General features: G+C 33.3%; 5 protein-coding genes across 13 annotated transcripts in view; 3 read left to right on the top strand and 2 right to left on the bottom strand.

Moving 5' to 3' along the window:
- The window catches only part of LOC109599546 (coiled-coil domain-containing protein AGAP005037), a 37,606-nt gene extending 24,706 nt beyond the window's left edge, over positions 1-12,900 (top strand). For 4 of the 9 annotated variants that reach the window (XM_049966808.1, XM_049966810.1, XM_049966807.1 and 1 more), the window contains 10 exons: positions 4,962-5,097; positions 5,155-5,619; positions 6,147-6,206; positions 6,316-6,405; positions 6,597-6,659; positions 6,996-7,271; positions 7,323-7,539; positions 7,595-7,750; positions 7,805-7,919; positions 11,634-12,900. In XM_049966808.1, coding sequence (XP_049822765.1) covers positions 4,962-5,097; positions 5,155-5,619; positions 6,147-6,206; positions 6,316-6,405; positions 6,597-6,659; positions 6,996-7,271; positions 7,323-7,539; positions 7,595-7,750; positions 7,805-7,919; positions 11,634-12,815 — 2,760 coding nt within the window. In that variant the 3' untranslated portion in view covers positions 12,816-12,900. The remainder of the gene's footprint in view (positions 1-4,961; positions 5,098-5,154; positions 5,620-6,146; positions 6,207-6,315; positions 6,406-6,596; positions 6,660-6,995; positions 7,272-7,322; positions 7,540-7,594; positions 7,751-7,804; positions 7,920-11,633) is intronic. The other 5 variants (XM_049966812.1, XM_049966811.1, XM_049966809.1 and 2 more) reach the window with 5 other exon arrangements.
- A 361-nt stretch (positions 12,901-13,261) lies between these two features.
- LOC109599527 (probable pyruvate dehydrogenase E1 component subunit alpha, mitochondrial) lies at positions 13,262-14,706 on the bottom strand. The gene is made up of 3 exons (XM_020015532.2): positions 14,359-14,706; positions 14,152-14,307; positions 13,262-14,093 (listed from the first exon to the last, which is right to left on the bottom strand). The coding sequence occupies exons 1-3, from the start codon at positions 14,615-14,617 to the stop codon at positions 13,339-13,341; spliced, it is 1,170 nt and encodes a 389-aa protein (XP_019871091.2). The 5' UTR covers positions 14,618-14,706; the 3' UTR covers positions 13,262-13,338.
- Positions 14,707-15,127: 421 nt separating this feature from the next.
- On the top strand, positions 15,128-18,031 carry LOC109606370 (endoplasmic reticulum-Golgi intermediate compartment protein 3). The gene is made up of 5 exons (XM_020022929.2): positions 15,128-15,271; positions 15,326-15,484; positions 15,539-15,687; positions 15,740-16,154; positions 17,684-18,031. The coding sequence occupies exons 1-5, from the start codon at positions 15,181-15,183 to the stop codon at positions 18,019-18,021; spliced, it is 1,152 nt and encodes a 383-aa protein (XP_019878488.1). The 5' UTR covers positions 15,128-15,180; the 3' UTR covers positions 18,022-18,031.
- Positions 16,175-17,586, bottom strand: LOC109599544 (reactive oxygen species modulator 1). The gene is made up of 4 exons (XM_020015550.2): positions 17,402-17,586; positions 17,208-17,343; positions 16,314-17,153; positions 16,175-16,259 (listed from the first exon to the last, which is right to left on the bottom strand). The coding sequence occupies exons 2-3, from the start codon at positions 17,336-17,338 to the stop codon at positions 17,045-17,047; spliced, it is 240 nt and encodes a 79-aa protein (XP_019871109.1). The 5' UTR covers positions 17,339-17,343; positions 17,402-17,586; the 3' UTR covers positions 16,175-16,259; positions 16,314-17,044.
- Positions 18,032-18,674: 643 nt separating the features above from the next.
- Positions 18,675-22,758, top strand: LOC109606369 (heat shock protein 60A). The gene is made up of 5 exons (XM_020022928.2): positions 18,675-18,762; positions 19,022-19,192; positions 19,473-19,646; positions 20,804-22,198; positions 22,255-22,758. Exons 3-5 carry the CDS (start codon positions 19,473-19,475, stop codon positions 22,408-22,410), a joined length of 1,725 nt encoding a protein of 574 aa, XP_019878487.2. The 5' UTR covers positions 18,675-18,762; positions 19,022-19,192; the 3' UTR covers positions 22,411-22,758.
- The last annotated feature ends 162 nt before the right edge of the window (positions 22,759-22,920 follow it).

Here is a 22,920-nt window from a genome sequence, read left to right as displayed (position 1 = left end):
TTCTGAGACTTTATCTATGATTAATGGTATGGAATAATTAATTGCTGGAAAATGATTAGTTCTTGTTTAAGAATCTGAATAATTATCCAACTTTATAGACTACAAAAAGGTTGAAATACTAAAGCGGAATTGCCTTCAATTTGATCCTGAATCATTTAGTTTTTTGTCTTTTAATATGATAAATTGGCCACTAAGATAATTAGACCTAACTTTCATCAATGATTGATTTCTGGTTAGAGAGCTCCTAATGTTGTATGCTTGTGAATCACCTGTGTGCATCACCTTGTCTGAAAGAACAATCATCTAATACTAATCATAATTAAAGTCGTAAAAGTACTTCTGAATAACCTTTAAGAAATGAATGGATGTGTAACCTATTGTGGCCTTATTGGTTACTTTTCCCATTAATTATTATTATTCCAATTCGTCACAATTTGATGCATCATAGTCAATCAACATGGTACAACTTTCGTTCATTTTTTACGGCCGTCTGAGAATCAAGACAAATTGTTTTCAGTTGAGTAAATGAAGTCGACACCATTTAATCAAAGTGTCCTTAAAAATGATTCATAATAACAACTTACGAAATGACTCAACATAGTTTTCACCCATATTGTATCACGGAGATTTAATCTTTTACGATTTAATCATAAACCACTCTATCAAATTAAAAAATGTAGGTCAAAGGTTTGCCATATTTTAATCAATATTTTAATATTAATATTAAATTTTGAATTAATCTTAAATAATATATTATTATATATTTTTCTTATATTTAAAAATTATTCCTACATCTAAATGATGTTATGTATATTCTTATTTGCGTTTTCAATCAATATAATACTATAATCAATACTACAATTAGAAAGGTAAAGGTTTATTTTAATTGTAAATAATTAAATATTTAATTATATTGAATGTCAAGTAATTCTTCTATTGTCTCTTACATTAATTAAATTCACTAGTTTCTTTAGATTTTTTGGATTCTTTGATTTCTTGAATTCTTTGGATTTAAAATCTTCAGATTCCTGATTCTTAACATTGTTTACATTCTTTACATTCTTTACATTCTTAACACTCTTTACATTCTTTACATACTTTACATTCTTTACATTCTTTACATTCTTTACATTCTTTACATTCTTTACATTCTTTACATTCTTTACATTCTTTACATTCTTTACATTCTTTACATTCTTTACATTCCTTACATTCCTTACATTCCTTACATTCCTTACATTCCTTACATTCCTTACATTCCTTACATTCCTTACATTCCTTACATTCCTTACATTCCTTACATTCCTTACATTCCTTACATTGCTTACATTCCTTACATTCCTTACATTGCTTACATTCCTTACATTCCTTACATTCCTTACATTCCTTACATTCCTAACATTCCTTACATTCCTTACATTGCTTACATTCCTTACATTCCTTACATTCCTTACATTCCTTACATTCCTTACATTCCTAACATTCCTTACATTCCTAAATTGTTAATTTTGTATAAATTTCAATTGTTTTAATTCACTTAAATAATTTTCTGTATTAAATGTCAATTTAAAATATTCCTTACATTCCTTACATTCCTTACATTCCTTAAATTCCTTACATTCCTTACATTCCTTACATTCCTTACATTCCTTACATTCCTTACATTCCTTACATTCCTTACATTCCTAACATTCCTTACATTCCTTACATTCCTAAATTGTTAATTTTGTATAAATTTCAATTGTTCTAATTCACTTAAATAATTTTCTGTATTAAATGTCAATTTAAAATATTTGATTTAATTAAAAAGATTCAATTAAGTAAACATTTAACCACAATATTTGCACATAAAATTACAACACTAACTTATGTAAATGGATTGAAAACAGTCAGGTGATTTCTTTTCTCGATCTCACATCTGTAATCAATAATACTCATTAAAATTATATTAATGAATAATATTAATGTATCATCATATTTATTAAAAATAATTATTAAAAATACGCAGAATTTGATGGGCATAAATTTTTACAATCAATTAATGCAGTTGAGGAAACAATTTCTCCAGTTAGAAACGAATTTACTAATTCGTAACGCGTAAAATTAAACGTTTGTTCCATTGTATATGTTTACTCGATTTCACTGAATTACAATCTGTAATTATGGTACATAATTAAATCAATAAAAATTCCCAGAACCACTAAATTGTCAATTTAAAATAAAAACAGATGTGTTCTTACACAATATATTGATCTATAATTATAGTTTTTTAAGGTGTAAGTCTTACAGATGCAGTTAAATAATAAAAGTCACCATGTCTTAAATGAGGTATGTCATAATAAATAAATAGAACGTTTTTGTACTTGTAATAGGAAATGTGAAACTATAATTATAGTTATTGTGGTAAAGTTAAACATGGTAATTGCTGTTATTATAAAACATGCTCCAAAGGGACCTGAAATGAAATTTCAAATAGTTTCAAACTGAAAATCATAATAAAGTACAGTTGACAATTTGTTACAGCTAAATAAATAATGATATGTTGTGATTAATTATACCAGAAAATTTAACCATACACCACACTAAATGTTGTGAAACTGTAATTTGCCCATAAGTTCGCATTTTCTTATGACAACTATTGGAAATGTGAATATTATCTGTTTCGTAAGCTTAGTAACAGGTCGATTGCCTTATTAAACAATTTAATTGTGGGCCCACGAAACTAGACTGTTACTTTCATTTTAAAAACACAATACGCATGGTTCGTACATTCAATGTCTAATATGCGAGAAATTAAACTTTGCAAGGTTATTAACAAATATCGGCTAGTAATTTATAGTTTGTTAGTTTTAATTTACGGTGTATGATCTTTTGTAATGGGCTTAAGTCAAGGTCTGTGGTTCCTTTAAACTTAAACCAGGATTTGAATATTCATAGAAAGTTGAATGGGTGGTAAAGATAATTGCATTTGCAGATTAATTTATGGGCTTTTAGTATAATGTACATGAAGTTTTTCAAAAGTAACTAACTTTCACTAAAACGATATTTTATGATTATTTATATGTAATGTTAATTTTCCGAAAACCATTTATATTTTAGTACTATTTAGTGTAAAATACGACATAAAAACCAATTGGTGAACGTTTCTCCGTTTGTAAATTTCAAATTTATAACAAATTTACAAAAAATGTGTTGGATTTTAGTATGCGCATAAATAAATCTTTTAATTAACTAAAATTTAGCAATATTACATAAATGTCAAAAATTAAAGAAATTAATTATGCTTTTATTTCTATTACTTAACATTATTATTTAATTTAACACGTAATTTGTTATAAAGTAGTTTTAATTCATTTTATTCATTACGTCAGTTAATGTAAATTTTAATGAACTTTTTAAACAATGGCATTATTATACACGCAATTGTTAATAATTAGTTTAAATATTATATTTTATTAAATATTAAATTAAATAATTTTTGATAATAAAATAAACTTGAAATTAAATTGAAATTTTATAATATTTTTATTAATAAAGCAATAAAAATTAGAATAAAATCAAAAATTATTTTGCTTATTTTTTTATTTTTAATTTAAATCAATTTTAAATTAAATAAAACAATTATTTTTTATTTAAATCAATTTATATTCAATAGTTATTTGTTTTTTTTTTAATTTCAAATTAGATAAAACAATTATTTTTAATTCAACCAAATTTTAAATTAAATAAATCAATTATTTTTAATTTAAATGAATTTTGAATTAAATAAGACAATTATTTTTTATTTAAAACAATTTGTAATTAATATTTAAGTGTTTTTTTTTTAATTTTAAATTAAATAAAACAATTATTTTTAATTTAAATTAATTTTTAATTAAATAAATTAATTATTTTTAATTTAAATTAATTTTAAATTAAATAAGACAATTATTTTTAAGTTAAATTAATTTTAAATTAAATAAATCAATTATTTTTAATTTAAATGAATTTTGAATTAAATAAGACAATTATTTCTAATTTAAAACAATTTATAATTAATATTTAATTGTTGTTTTAATTTTAAATTAAATAAAACAATTATTTTTCAATCAATTTATATTTAATATTTAATCGTTTTTTTTATTTTAAATTAAATTAAACAGTTATTTCTTATTTAAATTAATTTATATTTATTATTTAATTGTATTTTATGTAAATTATTTTTATGTAAATCAATTTATATTTAATATTTATCTGTTTTTCTGTTAATTTTAAATTAAACAAAACAATTATTTCTAATTTAAATTAATTTATATATAATATTTAATTGTTTTTTTATTTTAAATTAAATAAAACAATTATTCTTAATTTAAATTAATTTTAAATTAAATAGATAAATTATTTTTATTTAAACTAATTTTAAATTAAATAAAATGATTATTTTTAATTTAAATCAACTTTTATATAAATAAAACAATTATTTTTAAATTAAATCAATATTTAATAAAAATAATATTAAACATCTTCATTTATTATTTATTAATAATATATGAATATAATTACAATTGATTGTAAAAAAAGTCTTAATAAAAGCTTTAACTAAAACTAATACTTTTAATAAATTGTTTTAATTGAGAATTATTTTAAATCTATTTGTAATAATAGTAATAAAATTTTAAAGAGTTAAAATTTCACAGGAAATATTTATAGTAATTGAACAATAATTAAAAAAATTATAAAAAAATAATTACTACTTTCAAAATTATTTCGAAACATTCTACTTATATCACTTCAGATCAATGACTCTTGTCAGGATTTTTATAAACTTTTACATGAACTATAATTGGGTTAACAATAAATTACATTTAATTGTTGACACGATCAAGATATTCAGTTTTATAAGTAAGTTTATGACGTCATTGCTTTACTAATATTATCCTTCTAATAATAAAATCCTTTAAAGAAAGTATTTTCGTTTACAGGGAAGCACAAGTAAAAACAACGTGCCATACTACATGGGATCCACAGCAAGCTTAACCAGGGGTGCCACACTGATGAGGACATATTCACCAGCAATCGGAAACGTACCAGCAGATAGGCTTAAGCCTTTACCCACAGGTATAACTAAACCTAGTAACAAATTAAGCCAAAACTACAATTTATTTCAATAAATAGATGGATACATGTCCTCTCCTGAAAGAAGTTCGAGGTACGAAGACCCGTACTACAGTCAATACTCCACCAGGTCTGGCTCAATCACTCCAGTCATCGATGAGGAAGTCAGGTTGGTTACTGATCCAGGCAAGTCGAGTAAAACTGAAACTGAAATTATTTGCAGCGATACTGAACTGATCGAAGACTCGTACTCCTTGTACGGCGTCAAATTAGGTCCTGGTGCCAGCAGGGGTTCAGGTAGGCCGTCGTTTCCGACACCGGCTGCCGTGCCATACGACGCGACTCGGTATGAAATGACACAAAACAATAGACTTGCGAAACATGACATTACAATCAACAGATTACGGGTGGAAAACATGGAAAGACAGTTGGCCAATTTGACCGGATTGGTACAGAAGGCGCTCACCCAACCGGCTCCGCACTTGCAGGTTCCCGTTCGTGATGGGTCTGATGGATATAAATCGGGTAAGGATGTTGATTTCGTCACGTTCTATTAAACTATTGTATTATTATGACGTTTCCTGGAGTTGTTACGACTGCTGGCTTTGTTAAAATGGACTTTGAATTGGTTGGAGTTGAGACTTCTGATGTGTCAGTTTTTGACTCGAGGCAAATGTGATTATTTCAGTTCAAGGTTGCCTCAAGAAAAAATCAAATAAATTACAATACTTTGCTTCAACTATCCTGTTATTATTGTTGGGTAACAATGGGAGTGTTGCTCGAAGACTGACACCAAGACTCAAAATAAAAACTAAAACAGTTTACACCCAAAAAACTTTTCGAATACTTAACAGTTTCAGCAGGATGCTACATCGTCAAACATAAAGTTTTAGGGCTCATTTAAAGCCAATTTGAAAGTGTTTATTGATGTAGCACATGATGTAAAACATCACCATGTATAATTCTGTTCTGCCTCTCTAACATTTAGCATGGTATTTATTGAAGCGTTTTTAACAGCATGTTTGTTGTAACCGATGTTCTTTTTATTTTAGCTGATGACAGTTATCTACGTACAGATAATAAAACGCCTAAATTGGGTAAAAGTGGTTGTCGTAAGTTGTTTTTATCATTTACTAATAATATTAATACTAAACACATATTGCTTTAGTGCCTTTCAATAATTCGATAACCAGATCATGTGTTCAAAATTTTAATTTTTAGATAAATCGGTATCATTTGAAAAATCAGTATCATTTAGTGATGAGCCTCCAGACATGAACTCGCCCAAACAACACAGTCCTCAACATACAGGTTTGTACATTTCCCTTATGTCAACAAAAATATGCTTTTAAGTCTTTTAAAGGCAACTAAACTTCTCCAATATAATGAACCTTCATCATTTGGTGATGAGTTACTGGTCTGGAGTAGTCTTGGTGCTTTTACAATTACATGTCATTTAATTCATTTGCATGTTACTAATATGATACATATATGCCTCGCAGCAGACACAAAACCTACTAAGCCTGCTATCAAATCATCGACACTTCCCAGAACCTCCTCTCAAGGTTAGTGATATGGTGCTTCCTATTACCTCACTTGGTTTTAATAAATTATTTAAAATAATGTAAGAAATCGCATGTTCTATGTAATAGCCCATGAATATTTATTATGTTTATACAATTTTCTAAATAGTTTCTTCATTTCCTAGACACTGACAGATGTCATGTGACATACTAAATTAATTAAAAGTACATTTTTAATTAAATTTTAGTGTTTCAGTAGTTTAAATTAACCAATGGCATGATGTTAAGACTTCACGTGGCCCCCAATAAATAAACATAATAAATAAATAGTTTAATAACCACGTACCAAAACTTAATCGTGCCCAATAAACAATTTAGAGAGGGACCGACTGAAACCGGCGCCTCCGCCAAAACCGTCAGCAATGTCGCCCAGCCAATACGACAACCGAATTTACCGGGACTTGCTGCTGACGCCCGAAATGTACAACCAGTTCAGGGGTCTGCAGAAGAAGGCGAAGGACTTACGTGCTGAGGTGAAGAATTTACGCAGGATGTCCCAGGCTCAGGCCCACTCAGTCAAGGAGACTATCAGGGATGCTTTCATCAACATTAGGGCCATGCTGATTGCCGGGGAGGATCAAATTTGGCAAACCGGTAACTAATTCCCTTCCCTGTTCATTATCGATTACTAGTTTTGGTGTTCAGGTATGGACCAAGAACGTGTACGTCTGACCAGAGACGAAGACTTGTACAAGCAGGAGATGTTGAAGTTGGAAAACGACTTAGGTGACCTAGAGACGACGGTTGAGGAGTTGAGGAGTAACGTCATCAACAGGAAGACCAGGGTGAACATGTCGGACGTGGAAAACATGGCGTTAATCTTAAGTAAAAGCTCAAAAACTGTGGCGGACCTCAAACTAAGGTAACACTGCACCCATTCCTCAAGATTTAATTTCTCAGTTTCTATTCCTAAATAGGTTCCCCCGACTGCAAGAAGGGATGAAGTCGTTCCTAAATACGGAAATGGAGAAAGTCATGAGGGAGGAGAAGTTCCTGAAAGAGGAGCCGGAACGACTGGAAAGCGCCTTAAGGCGATGCAAGAAGCTAACCGGGACTTTGGTCACCTTAAAAAGGTACAACCAAATTCAACAACTGTTTAATTAAGGTCAATAAATTGTTTGTTGTAGGTTGGCGAGCGTGCAAGAACAACGATTACCGTGTCCCAATTCGTCGAACGAAGATCCGATTTCACCAATTCCCCCAGACACCCCCATCACACCTACGTCATCCACCCAAAGCAAGGTATGTTTGATGTTGATGTGCTCTCATTTATTTGTCCCCTCGATCCAACGCATGTAACTGTCATTTAATCAATAATTAAATCAATGTATTGATTTGTGTGTAACATATGAATTGCCTTTTAATAATTTTGTGGATAATGAATAGTCTACGACTCTGATTTTGATCAGAAAATGTGTGTCCAGATATGAGGGAGAAACTCAAATCTGAGCAAGCAATTTTTTATATATTGTACGAGAAAATTTACCTATATTTCCATAATTTCAAAAATGTCTTTACATCTGGATTGGTTTTTTTATGTGGACCAGTGGACCATTAATCAATATATTCTTTAATTATTCCATTATCATCATGGTCATTTCCATGGCATTCATCATGTTGGATACTATCTAAACCAATCCTGAAAATAAGACAAGATTTCTTTTTTAAACGTATGTCGAAAGGAACAATTTATGGAAATAGGTAAGTTTAAAAATGCAATTTTAGTTATACTGTTTGGTATTTTGGTAGTATGGTTGTGAATAATCAACAAAATTTGCACGTTGATCACCAAACAGTATAGATAAAAGTGAAAAAGATGTTTGTAACAAATAAACATTAGAGCTAGCTTTAGTGCTTTAGTAACTTAAAGATGTCTCTTGAAACACGTTTTTGGAAATTATTATTACAGTACAGTAAGAAATTACGTCGATTCAAGGGCACAATTCAAAATTTTGTTAGAACAGGCAGTACTGCATGTGTAGTTAAGTGACTCGTAACAAATATTTGTGTTTTTATTAAATTATACACAACAAACGACATAAAATAAAGATGGTTTTATGTCATTTGTTAAAATTGGTAATTTGAAGTAAATTTTAGAGTAGAGTATTACAATTGGTTGTTTAATCCTTTGTATCCAAAAATGTGTTGCTTTGCTTTAGTTCCACAGGAAGTGCCACATAATAAACCGTTAATTAAATTTAATTAATATATCTAGTTGTCGAATTGGTAAGTTATGACATTTGTGGACTTTATATTATACTTCAGCATTCTTCATGTTAAAACATGTAAATTTATATTGAAATCCCGTGTACTGTGTTGCACAACAACCCTCCAAATAACGTACACACCCAAGCTTATCACTTTAGTACACATGTATGTAGATAGATGTAGTGAAAACTCAAGTAAACCACCCCCTGACACAACTTATACAGGCAATCAAAATTTCCACACTAAAATAATAATAAAAACACAACATATGGAGTCATCTGACTGTAAATAGTACGAAAATGACGAATAAAACTAATAGATGTTTCTTAATGGATGTTCTCGATGTTTTGGACAAATATTTTTAACTTAGCAGTGATGCCAAGGCAATATATCCAGGTTCGAATGATTTCGTAATTTTTATTACTTCTTCCAAACGCAGAGCATGGTTTGGATTGCTGCTACATAGTTACGCTTAACTCCAGTCCCTTGGAAGTAATAAAAAAACCGTGCCAGGAACATTCACAATAAATTACCCCCCCAAAAAAAAAAAAGCAAAAAGTTAGACTCCAAACTGAAAGAAAACTGAAAGAGTGCAAATGCAAGTCGTGACGGGATTAAATCGAAATTGCTTTTCAACAAAAGTTTTTCCTGAGCAAAACTCCACTTATTGACTTATTGAAGTGGATATTGGGTTTTGGTATTGGAAATATTTTTGTTGAGGGGTCACAAACCCAAAAACACAACAACGCAGTAAATTCGTGCGGACCAGAAAATTTTTTAGTGTGAGGTTTAGGGAGAGCTTAGGTGAGTTAATTGGCGATACTGTGTGAGTCCGTTACGATGCAGCGGTGAATTGGCTTTAATCTCGCATATCATCTCGACGTTACAAAGGTACAAAAGTCCTTTCGAAAGTCCAAGTACCAAGTGCTAAGTTGAAAGTATTAATTAGTGTAATTTTATGTTATTGTTTCGATGTTTATGTGTTTAACTTAATAATATTAATCAAACGGAATAAATTAGTAATTCAATTTCTTGTCTTTTACATAGTACGACTGGAAATGGAGCTCTAACTTCAAGGAAGCTATAACTTCTCACGAGTAATGCTTTATTTTTAATACTGCTTGCATTTTATATATTGATTTGTATGTATTAATAATGTCTTAATGATGGCCTGATTCGGTTTTATTCTTATCTTTCTCTTGCACTTAAGCACTTTTATGTTTATACCGTAACATCCCCCTGCCCCTTCTTGCTTGCACCAGAATTACTTATAGAAATGATGTATATACAATTAATGTGGCTTACGATGATTTCAATTCTGACACTACTGTGTGTGAATAAAGTGATCCTTCTGTACTTAATAAATGGTTCCGACATGCGGCTTAATCACATCAATCGAACCACAGTTTTTAAATCTTTCTTCCAGTGTTCGAATGTTTTGCATGTTTTAAATATATTTCAAAATTGAATTGACACATTCTTGTGTTGTTGGCGGAATACGCATAAATTACAACGATATACGAGTCCGTGTAATTTAGCTACCACTAATTACCTTTGTACGTTACTTGCATTTGTCACTACTCGATATATGGAATAAATCTTAATCACGAACTAAATTGCTTGTTTACTACATTTCTTTTCAGCTATTTTGTAGAGTACAACCGTTCCGCGTTGTATATAGCATAGAGCATATGTTTTGTTTGGATTTTAATTCATTCAACACACATAGAACAGATGCTACTGGATCTATTTAAGTATTAAAGTGAAAGAATCGTTTAGAATCAGTGGCATAATGTATAGTTTTAACATGTTAGTTAGCTGAAGGGAATGTCACAGATAATTTGTATCTATGAAGAATCCATAATTAAAATTTATGTTCAGTGCAATTTCAATTCAACCAACATTTTTTATGTTTATATGGAAACTTTCACTTGGCTCATATGTGTAATTTAATGTAACAGATCACTGCATATTCATGGTCAAACAATTAAAGTGTTTGATATTGTAACCACTGAATTATTTATTACTAAAAAAAGAAAACTTGTACAAATTTATTAAATATTTCTTAAGAAGCAACTTTATTTTTTAAATATCTATTGTGAGGTAAAAAACTTGAGCCACTTTGAAATATAGATATAGAAATAAAAATTTGGTGAAAAGTTTTGCTCAATAAAATATTACATAATAGTGACACCAGCTGATACTATATATGTACATAAAATTATCATCAAAATCAAGTACTTATTACATAAAAAATTAACACACAATCTACAAATTTTTACATCAAAATAAGGAATAAAATGTGCCCCATTTAAGATGGAACCACCTCCATAACCTTTTTTTATTTTTGGCTTAATTCTGAGAGATAATAGCTGCAAAAGGCAGAAAATGGACGTGGGTGTCATCATCTGCTTGTTAAATAGTAATATAAATAATAAAACTCCTCAGTTAATTTTAAAAATGTAGGTTTTTATTTAAATTATTTTCCTCTAACACTCTTTTGAGATTTTTGTTGTGTTCCTCTTACTTAATTTACTAAAAACTAGCTTAATTTTTAATGATGGATTCTTGAAAAAATTTACAAGTCAAAGGACTATTTTCTACTAATTCCAATCCTGCAACCGAAAAAGGTGTAATAAAGGCTAATGATTGTTAATCGATGGTCTTGTTTGTTAGACTATAGAGCAGTGGGTAACCAAAGACGTTCCACCCCAATAAAATCCTATTATCGATCAATTTTGATTTCAGTGTGCCAGCGGCGGCGGGGGTGGCAACTGCTCCGTGGGACCGTCAACTGTCGGGGGAGGCCCTGATTGCGGCATCGGCGGCGACAATTCCCAACAACGTCCGGAGAACGCACTCGACGCTCTGCTAGACGAATTGCAAACGTTCGCGAAACCGCCGCCACCCGGCAAAAGTGCACATCCCCCGCACATGTCAGAGATCGGTCGCAGCGGCTCAATCGATTCTGTATCGTTATTGCCGCATCCGCCGCAACACCAGCCGACCAGTCAGCAAAACCTGACGGTCAGCACGTCGACGGGAAGTCTGAGACGTCTGCACTCGTACCCCAGCGGCTCGGACACCGACAACAGCCCCCCAATTCAGCCCATGATGAGGGATAAAAGTAAGTTGGGGAAGCCCCCTTTGCCGGAGCGGACAGTGAGCAGTGGGAGCGGGGATTCACAGCCGATCAGCACTTTGGGCAAACGAGTGCCGCCCCCTCCTCCACCACGGACCAGTTCTAAGTCACCCTTGGCTTCTCCGACGTCTCCAGTTTTACCACCGAGGGCTCCGATCAACCAGAACAACGTGCAAACCATTCCCGAGAAGCCCCAGTCTCAGTTCGAGCAAGCAACGCAGAACCTCGGCTTGCACACCCTCAGGAGGAATCTGGCCGCGAAGCAGAAGAAGGAAAAAGACAAGGACAAGTCTCAGACTTTACCCAGGAACATCGGTTCCAACCTACAGGCTGCCCAAACCGACTTGGATCAACTCGCATCAGTAAGCACAAGCAGTAGTTGCGAAAGCATCAACTCCCAAGACGGCTCCAAAAAAAACCGCACTGAAGAACTGGAGCAACGGCACCAAGAACTGCTTAAGAAGCAAAAGGCTTTGCAGGAACAGTACGCGAGGTTGCAGCAGCTCCAAAGAGGCAATAACACGTTGGCGTTTGTACCACCGGCACCGGACCAACTGCTGAAGAAGACCGGCAGCGAATCGAATTTGCTGCAGAAGATGGGTCTGCAAATGTCCACGTCGCTCATTACAGGATCGTTGACCAATCTTCCCAAAACCACAACTAGCACGCCCTCTACCTTGAACAATCAATCAAATACCAATAATCCAACTCCTCAAAACTCCAACCCCAATGAAAATGAATGTAATAGTTTAAAAAGTTCAAAGGTCTATGAAACTGATATACTATGACCTATTAAAAAGTATTGTTACTTATTGTTTTAATTTAATCATTTATGATTTGTTTGATATTATTTAATATATTCATATCATACGACATGTATTTTTTCGAATCTTAATGTATATAGTGTAAACGTATAATAACACTTGTGAGTCTTTTACAATAAAACTCACTTTGTATCTAACTCATTTGTTCGCTTTAACACCTAGACACCAAATAAATCATTACTTTTGTAAATTAAGCACAAATTGTTTGCGAATAACACACTATAATTAATAAAATTTGTTTTTTTTTATGTTTCAAAACAAATTTTTATCTTTCCCAATGTGTCTTTGTATAATTGGATAAAGGGGGATGTTAGCAGATATCAAAACGACTCGATTGGTGCTACACAAAACAATTTGTTGCTTTTGGAAATTATCAATATTGAAAGTTTCATGTAATATGGAAACAAATATTGGCAATTATTTCTAAATTTATTATTTCTAAACTATTACTGGAGAGGATGAGGTAAGTTACTGGAGAAGGAAGGCACTATTGTAAATTTAGAGGTTTTCGTGATAAACCATGTTTTAACGGTTTAAAGTATGAAACATTTCTGCAAATACATCCGTCACAAGTTGCAATAACATCCAAAGATAAGTCGGACATAGGTGGAGGTGCTTCGGCCAACGCTTCTTTTTCCAATTTGCCTTGTATGTCTTTTCCCATCTGATCAATTTTGGCTAATTCTTCTTCTGGTACCAATTTTTCTTCCAATATGAACTTTTTGAAGTTGTTAATGGGGTCTCTGGCCTTCCTCATTTCTGCGACTTCCTCTCTAGTTCTATAAGCTATACCGGGATCAGACATGGAATGTCCTAGATACCGATAACATTTGGATTCCATTATAATCGGCCCTTTGCCACTTGCAATGTACTCTCTGCAAAATTTGGCAGCTTCAACCACGGCCAATATGTCCATGCCATCGACTTGAACTCCAGGAATGTACTCGCATCTGGTGTAGAACTTAGTGTTGGCTGCATGTCTATCATCCTTCGTGCCCAAAGCATAAACGTTGTTCTCGCAGATGTAGAACACAGGTAAGTTGAATAGTTTCGCAATGTTGAACGCCTCGAAAACTTGCCCTTGATTGGCGGCACCGTCACCATACAATGTATAACTCACGTTGGGTTTGTTTAAGTATTTGTGACGGAACGCTATTCCAGTTCCTAGAGGTACTTGAGCACCCACTATTCCATTACCTCCATAGAAGTTTTTTGCGTACATGTGCATAGATCCTCCTTTTCCTAACAACAAATTCCATATTTAATTGAAATAAACAAGGTGTTACTAATTCGTTCCTACCTTGGGCATTTCCACTCTTTCTTCCAGTCAGTTCACTGACCACTGATAACATGCTGGCCCCCATTAGATAACAGTAGGGATGGCAACGATAAGACGTGATTAACGTGTCATCTGGTTTCATGGAATTGAATATACCAATACATGTAGCTTCCTGACCTGCAAAACAAGTTCATTATAAAAAGAAAAAGTTAATTTTGCGTCACTTACCGATGTATAAATGGCAAAATCCACGAATTGCTTTCTGAGTGTACAGATTGGCGCATGATTGTTCCATATGTCTGATCTCAACCATTTCTTTGTAGTATTTAAGAGCTTCCTCAGATGTTACTGTGACTGAAGTTTTTGGTCCCTCTGATAAGTTGTGCAGTTGATAGGATTTTGTTACTGGTTGACTTGTAGCTGTACGGACGATGTTAGAACATTTGATGATTTGTTTAAGCACGCACAGAAAATTTTGGAACAACATGACGATGGTAATTGCCGAAGATTAATGGAAGATGTCACATTGAAAATGCCAATAATGAATAATGCTCTTAAAAACAAAATTGACATGTACGTGAAATAAATACCTTCATGTGTCAAATATATACTTGTTAAAGATATTAGTTGTCTTTAAACATATCTTATTAATTTATAAATTATCTTCAGATTTAACATTAATTTAAATGATATATTTAAATCGATATAACAACAAATATTCCTATAATATTAATATAATAGAAATAAAATAGTTAAGATGATATTAAAAAATGTTGATCATCCCTATGATTAGAGACGAGTTTTTTTCATTTTTTATGAATTTCTTAAATTAAAATATAATTAAATGCGTATAACTATTATATTTAAAAAAAATTGTGATAAAAAGTATTTTGCAATAATAAATCTATCTATTTATTTTTTCTTGATGGATATATCTTTTCAATCTATAACTGTATGTCTATGGTTGTGGGTTTATATACGATTCTAACCTAAAAATTTTATGTTTGTAGACGTATATAATTTTTGAAATATTTATAATTAACCAAAGATATGATAGATTTTTTCGAAAAATTGAAGCGTTTTGATGCATATCCAAAAACTCTGGAAGATGTGCGAATTAAAACCTACGGGGGAGCCATAAGTACATCAAAATACTGTGTAAAATATCATTAATTAATTAATTCTCCTGTTTCAGTTACAATCATCAGTGTGATAATTATGAGTTTGTTATTTTGGTCGGAATTTAATGATTATTTATCATCAAATATATCAGAGGAATTGTTTGTAGATACTTCAAGAAGTCCAAATATACAAATTAATTTAGATTTTGTTATACCAACTGTATCTTGTGACTGTAAGTATTTATTTTATTAATAAACGTAATTTATTTTAAAGCAAATTACTTTAGTTTTAGCCCTTGATGCAATGGACTCTTCAGGTGAAGAACATTTAGAAATCGATCACAGTATTTATAAAAGAAGATTAGATTTAAATGGAAACCCTATTGAAGAACCACAAAAAGAGGATATAACAATTAAGAGTAAAAATGTTACAGAGGTATGTTGTATTATTAATGTTGAACCACAATAAACTAAAAAGTGTTTTGTAGGCTGCAGTAAACCAGACTGAGTGTGGAAGCTGTTATGGTGCGGCATTAGATCCAAAAAAGTGTTGTAACACCTGTGAGGAAGTCAGGGAGGCCTACAGAGAGCGGAGATGGGCTTTAGATAACTTAGAAAATATTACACAGTGTAAAAATGAAAAATTCAGTGAGAGATTAAAAACTGCATTTCAACAAGGCTGTCAAATCTATGGGAATCTTATAGTTAATAGAGTCAGTGGCAGTTTTCACATAGCCCCTGGCAAAAGTTTTAGTGTAAATCATGTGCACATACATGATGTACAACCATTCTCTTCTAGTTCTTTTAATACTTCACATACCATAAGACATTTGTCCTTTGGCACTAGTATAGACAGTTTAACTCACAATCCTTTGAAGGACACCTATGGACATGCTACTGAAGGTAAGAATTAATTAAAATACTTTAAATGTTATGATTATTTTATTGTATTAAAAGCATATTACAAACTAAGAGACGAATTTAAGTTTCAGTTGTTAATTTGAAATCCTAAAATTATATTTAATTAAACTACAGTACTTTTTTGTTAAACTTGACACTTACACTAAGATTTAGTTCATCCAATAAAGTCTCTCTGATGAAACCAACCACGAAACCCATTATGAAAAGTGTTATTAATCTACCTGATGTTGTCTTGCCATTGTTTGGATTTCGGTTGGGTCTCCTAGCTCTAGGCATTTATTATGAGTATATATGAAGAGTTTCTGCTTGAAATTTGCATGACTTTTTACTGACATTTACTGATTATTTTTTACAGTATTCCTAATTGTCATTAAATAATTTATTTCTCATAGATAATTTGATCTGTAGATAGATTTATTATTAAAAATGTGTTAATTTAGTAAATTAACAAATGTAATGAAAAATTTTAATTTTAAAATACTTTATTAGGTGGCTAAGATCAAGAATTCATTTACAAATATTAAATAAACCAAGATTTACTTTATTAAAAACTAATATAGTGTTTCAACCAGCTAACAAGGGGTTTTCTAATACTGTGAATACTTCTGATAATGAAAAAATTAATAGTTGGTTTAAAGTTGATGTAAATTTTAACGTAAAATTATGCTAGTTAATATTTTTTAACTACTTGGAATGTCTTACATAAACCATTTTGAATACAGCCTAAATTTTTATAATAAAAATATGCTTATCAACATTACAAATTTATTTAATAATAATAAAAACAGCTTATATAATTTGTAAAATGGTTACAGTCATAATAACAACTAGATTTAAGATAGATGATGCATCTATGTAGATCTACAAAATAATCAACACCTGAGACCAGATCCTATTGCCAAAAATGTTCCGAAAGATCCTCCACCTTGAAGCATCACTTTCCCGACGGTATTTACAAGTTCCTTCCCTCTCATTCCACCCCTAAAAACAAAAGAATAAGTGAGTGAGCCTCGGGAATAGGTTATCAATACATGCCTGAGCGCTGAGAAGCCTCCAAACAGGGCACCGCTGGCCATGCCCACGCAGAAGCCTAGGAAGAAGCCCATTTTCATTTTGTCCAAGCAGGAGGGGCCTTGTTGCTGGTAAACTCCACCGGGTACAGGCATCTTGTCTGCGCAAATAGATGTGTTAAATAACATAACCTGCACGTGGGGTCTGTCGTAACTCACCTTAATTGTAATTAACTGTTAATTTGTTGTTACTAATTTTCGAATTAATGTTAATTTGACAGAGTCTGCCGAGAGTAAAGTTTTATCACAGATATGCAGTTGCTGTATTTTGATGGTTGAAATTGTAGTCGGTATGGCAGTTTCCGTTGACAGATCACGACCATAGATAAAGTAAATGGTAGATTTGAATTTTGTCGCCCCCGAGTAAGAATGCTTAACACCTATTTGTATAATTTCCTTTGTAGGTATATTTTGTAAAACAGGATTACATGCTTGTTTCAGGTGCTACAATGTTCCAATACCACATAAAAATAGTGCCCACATCTTACGTAAAAAAGGACCGTTCAATAATAAATTCGTATCAGTTCTCAGTCACCAAGCATCAAAAAGTCATTTCTCTGCTGAGCGGAGAGTCGGGGATGCCAGGGATATTCTTCCAATACGAATTGTCACCGCTCATGGTTAAATACACTGAAAAGGAGAGGTCTTTTGGCCATTTTGCCACCAACGTTTGCGCTATTATTGGTGGGGTTTATACTGTTGCTGGACTTCTAGACACGTTCTTGTATCACACGTATAAAATGATACAGGGGAAGATGGAGCTCGGAAAAATAAATTAAATTGTGTGTGGTTTTGTATGTTTTATTTATTTGTAATCCTCTTTATTAACATACTAAAACTAAGAAATAATCCATGTGACATAGGAAACTGTGTTTCTTGTTGTTTCATAAGCTTTCAATTGGCTTTATATCCGGACATTACGTTGGCCAATGGAACATCTCAATATTTTTATCTTTTACCAAAGTCTGAACCACTTGTGTTTTGTATCATGTATAAAAATCCATATAACTGATAAATTATTAAATGGTTCCATTACATCTCTCAGGATGTCTACATACAAAATGGTTCATTTTATTAATAATTTCTTGTAATAATGGTTCTTTACCATGCCAAAGAAGGAACCCAATCCAAAACATTTCCTCCACCGTTTTTAAAAATTTTTCTAATGTATGTGCTCCAAATATTTATTAAAAAAACGCTGAATGATCTGAACTTATACTATCAGCAATATTTAGACCTTAATATTTTATTAAATAGCTTATAAAATATTTGATTTTAAATTTGTACTACCTCCCTGGCCACAACTGTACATGAAATAAAGATACACTTTTAAAAACCTGAAAATTCACTTGTAAAAGCGTAAAGAAAAGTAAAATTTGTTATTCCAGTTCCTTGTTTATTCATTTGTTAATTTAGTATATTAAATTTGTCATTTTGTTGATATTTGTCAAATGAATCAGATTGACGTGAATCGATTCTTACTGAAATTTAAGTCTTTATCGTAATTTGAACATTTTTCGGTAAGTGTAGTAGCTCTATAATTAGAATAATAATTTCACAATAGACTTTTGTCTGAAAAATAGTATTTATCTATATGATAATACATCTCTATTGACCTTTGAACCCTTCCCTGTTCTGGAACATTCCGAGGCTAAAAAAAAATAAATTTTCTTAAGGATAATTACTGCCGTACATATTTCACGTGCATTTTCTACCAGAAACGAGTGGAAACACCTAAATTTGACCCAACAAAAATTTATTTTCTTCGACATTTTACAGTAAAACCGTGTCGCCATCTAGCGCGATTCGTCTCAAGCGCCAATTATCCCGTCCGGCTTTATCGCCAGTGTGGTGAAAATTCTCGAACATCTCGAGCAGGGCGACAGAACCGACGGAGCCGGCATTTTTTCACTCGATTCCAATTAGAACAGTACCAGAAACGAAAAAAAGGTAAGCGAAAACATTAACCGACTCACGTTCATTCATCGCACCCAATTAATTATACATACAACCGTGCTTTGCTTAAATGGCTTTCGCCTTTTAGCCGCACGTGTCGCACGTCCGGGTTATGTCTGTTTATTCGCCAATCTGGCCATTTTAACGACTCATCAAGTGTGCCGTGCAATTCTGACAACCCAGTCGATCAAATTTCGGTGCGACACGTTAGCATTTATTCGCACGCCCGACGAAAAATTCGATTTACTCCAGTTACATAACCTCTTCGTTCTAGATGTATCGATTGCCAGTAGCAGTGCGTTCGGTGGCGCTCCGCAAGGCCGCACAGGCACAACAGGTGCAGAGATGGTACGCGAAAGATGTCAGGTTCGGGCCGGAGGTCCGGGCTCTCATGCTCCAGGGGGTGGACGTCTTGGCCGACGCCGTCGCCGTCACCATGGGTCCAAAGGTAAGTCCAGGAGATGATTTTGAGGTTCTGACAATCGTTTTTGAATTTGTCAAAGTCTGAGTCGGCTTTTTGATGGGCTCAGAAGGTGTGTTGCTCTGGGCAAATGGTCGATTAATGATTTTATATGTGTAAGAATTAGTTTTTTTGATTTAAAAATGAAAATTACTTTCCCATTGGGTGTCTCTGGAATTATCTCTAGTTTTAATACAGAAGAATATAAATAAACATGGAAAAAATGAATTTTCACAAAGTGAAACCTAAAAAAATATAAAAGAGTGACAAAGTTTACTTTTTTCTTGAAACCTTCTGAGTCATCTTTTGTATTAGATTTTAACAAAATTTGAGAAAATTAACTTTTATGTTATAATTTAAAATTTGTTAAACAATTAAATTTAGGGTGAACCTGTTGGTATCAAATCATGCATGTAAAATGTCTTATTTACTGTTAATACTTGATAAACATTTTATCAAAAATCATTGCAAAATAAATATCACATTTAATAAATATTTGTAAAGGTTTTTTTAACATGCATTTATTTATCTTTTTTATAGTTATTTATAGAAAGAAATAGAAAAGATATAAATTCACCTTTTTTGTAGCTATTCATAGAAGTAAATATACGTAATTTTTTATATTATTCAAATTAAGTTTATTAATCAATTCATGCGTTGCCTCTCACAAAATGACACGACAACGATTGACATTGGTTAGTATGAGGACCTATTTGTTTAAATTTAACTTCCTAATTAATCTACAAACAGTTAACTACAGACTAAACTGAAAATAATCTGGGAGGTGTTGACGTAACTTGATCAAATTTGAATAAAGAATTTAGGTAAAATGTGTTTTCTTTCCTTATTCATTAATCCTAATTTTAAAATATAATTTGTCGTTATTTTTAATCATCCATATGTTTTACATTGCGCAATAATAAGTTCAAGGATTATCTAAAAATAGTTCTGGTAAATAGGGAATATCAACGAGCCTTTTTATATTTTTAATGAACTTATATAATTAATTATTCATTTTAAGTACATCATTACAGAGGTTTTGTTTAGTATTATTTAATTCTGAATCCTATTTTTTGTTATATAATACATAAAAGTATAAAATTATACTTTTCATTGTGTGTTTAACCTTCAACCTGTTTTTTCAGGGCCGTAATGTGATCATTGAACAGTCGTGGGGTTCCCCGAAAATCACCAAAGACGGCGTGACCGTCGCCAAAGGCGTCGAGCTGAAAGACAAGTTCCAAAACATCGGCGCCAAACTGGTGCAGGATGTGGCCAACAACACGAACGAGGAAGCCGGTGACGGAACCACCACCGCCACCGTGCTGGCCCGTTCCATCGCCAAAGAAGGTTTCGAGAACCTTGGAAAAGGCGCCAACCCTGTCGAAATCAGAAAAGGCATCATGATCGCCGTAGAAAAGATCACCGAAAGCCTCAAGGCTTTGTCCAAACCCGTGACCACTCCTGAAGAAATCTGCCAAGTGGCCACCATCTCCGCCAACGGAGACAAGTCCATCGGTAACTTGATCGCCGACGCCATGAAACGCGTTGGCAAGGAAGGCGTCATCACCGTTAAGGACGGCAAAACCCTTAACGACGAGCTGGAGATCATTGAAGGCATGAAGTTTGACCGCGGGTACATCTCCCCGTACTTCGTGAACACCGCCAAGGGTGCCAAGGTTGAATACCAGGACGCCCTCGTGTTGCTGAGCGAAAAGAAGATCTCCTCGGTGCAGAGCATCGTCCCCGCCTTAGAAATCGCCAACGCCCAAAGAAAGCCACTGATCATCGTCGCTGAGGACGTCGACGGCGAAGCCTTGACCACCTTGGTCGTCAACAGGCTGAGAATCGGCCTCCAAGTCGCCGCCGTAAAGGCCCCAGGCTTCGGAGACAACCGCAAGTCCACCCTCCAAGACATGGCCATCGCCACCGGCGGCATCGTCTTCGGAGACGACGCCAACATTGTCAAGCTCGAGGACGTGAAACAGTCCGACCTGGGACAAATCGGCGAAATCGTCATCACCAAGGACGACACCTTGATGCTTAAAGGCAAGGGCAAAAAGGAAGACATCGACAGACGTGCGGAACAAATCAGGGACCAAATCGAGAACACCACCTCGGAATACGAAAAGGAGAAGCTCCAGGAACGTTTGGCCCGCCTGGCTTCCGGCGTCGCTGTCTTGAAGGTCGGCGGCAGCAGCGAAGTCGAGGTTAACGAGAAGAAGGACAGAGTGACCGACGCCTTGAACGCCACCCGTGCCGCCGTCGAGGAAGGTATCGTGCCCGGTGGTGGTACCGCCTTGCTCAGATGCGCCTCCAGCTTGGACTCCATCAAGCCCGCCAACAACGACCAGTCCATCGGTATTGAGATCGTGAAGAGGGCGCTGAAGGTACCATGCATGACGATCGCCAAAAACGCCGGCGTGGACGGCGCCACCGTCGTTGCCAAGGTGGAACAGAACTCCGGAGACTTCGGTTATGACGCCCTCAACAACGAATTCGTCAACATGTACGAACGCGGTATCATTGACCCCACTAAGGTAAATTGACTTTCACACACTTTTCTTATTAGAGATTTATTAATTGACAATTTCAGGTTGTGAGAACTGCGATAGTGGACGCGTCAGGAGTAGCCTCTTTGTTGACCACCGCCGAAGCCGTGATCACAGACATTCCAAAGGAAGAACCAGCCGTGCCCGGTGGCGGCATGGGCGGTATGGGTGGAATGGGCGGCATGGGCGGCATGATGTAAATTAATTAAAAAAAAAACACACCCCGTCAATGTTCAAAATCTAGTGCAGTGTCTGGAAGGGAAAGACTACAATTGCCAAAAGCTTCCATTATTAATTTTTGGCAATTTCGTATGAGTGATAATGTTCGTGTTAAGTGTTGTTATTTTTTTAACGCGAATGGTGTGAATATATAACGTGGATTTTTATACAAAGCGAATCACAAAGTTGAGACTGTTCATAGGCATTGTCATTCATTATCATTTGTAAATCAACTTTGTCAATGATCTGATCAATGTCAGTGCATTTATTTAGATTTTTGTTCTAAAATGTCGATGTACGTTGTTAATAAAATATTGTTAATTTTTTAACACTGTTGTTTTATTTTTTAAATATACCCAAAACCTAAACCATTATTAATTTAATTAGTAATACGTATTACAAATTCAAAAATTAAAATATGAATCTTCACTTAACAATCATTTCACTTAATTTAAATCCAATTAGATTTAACAAATTGACAATATACTTAA

This window comes from Aethina tumida, chromosome 4 (assembly GCF_024364675.1).
Source record: "Aethina tumida isolate Nest 87 chromosome 4, icAetTumi1.1, whole genome shotgun sequence".
In the NCBI taxonomy this organism is placed as follows: Eukaryota; Metazoa; Arthropoda; class Insecta; order Coleoptera; family Nitidulidae; genus Aethina; species Aethina tumida.
Note: the sequence above shows the minus strand (reverse complement) of the source record. Positions and strands in the feature narration are given on the sequence as shown.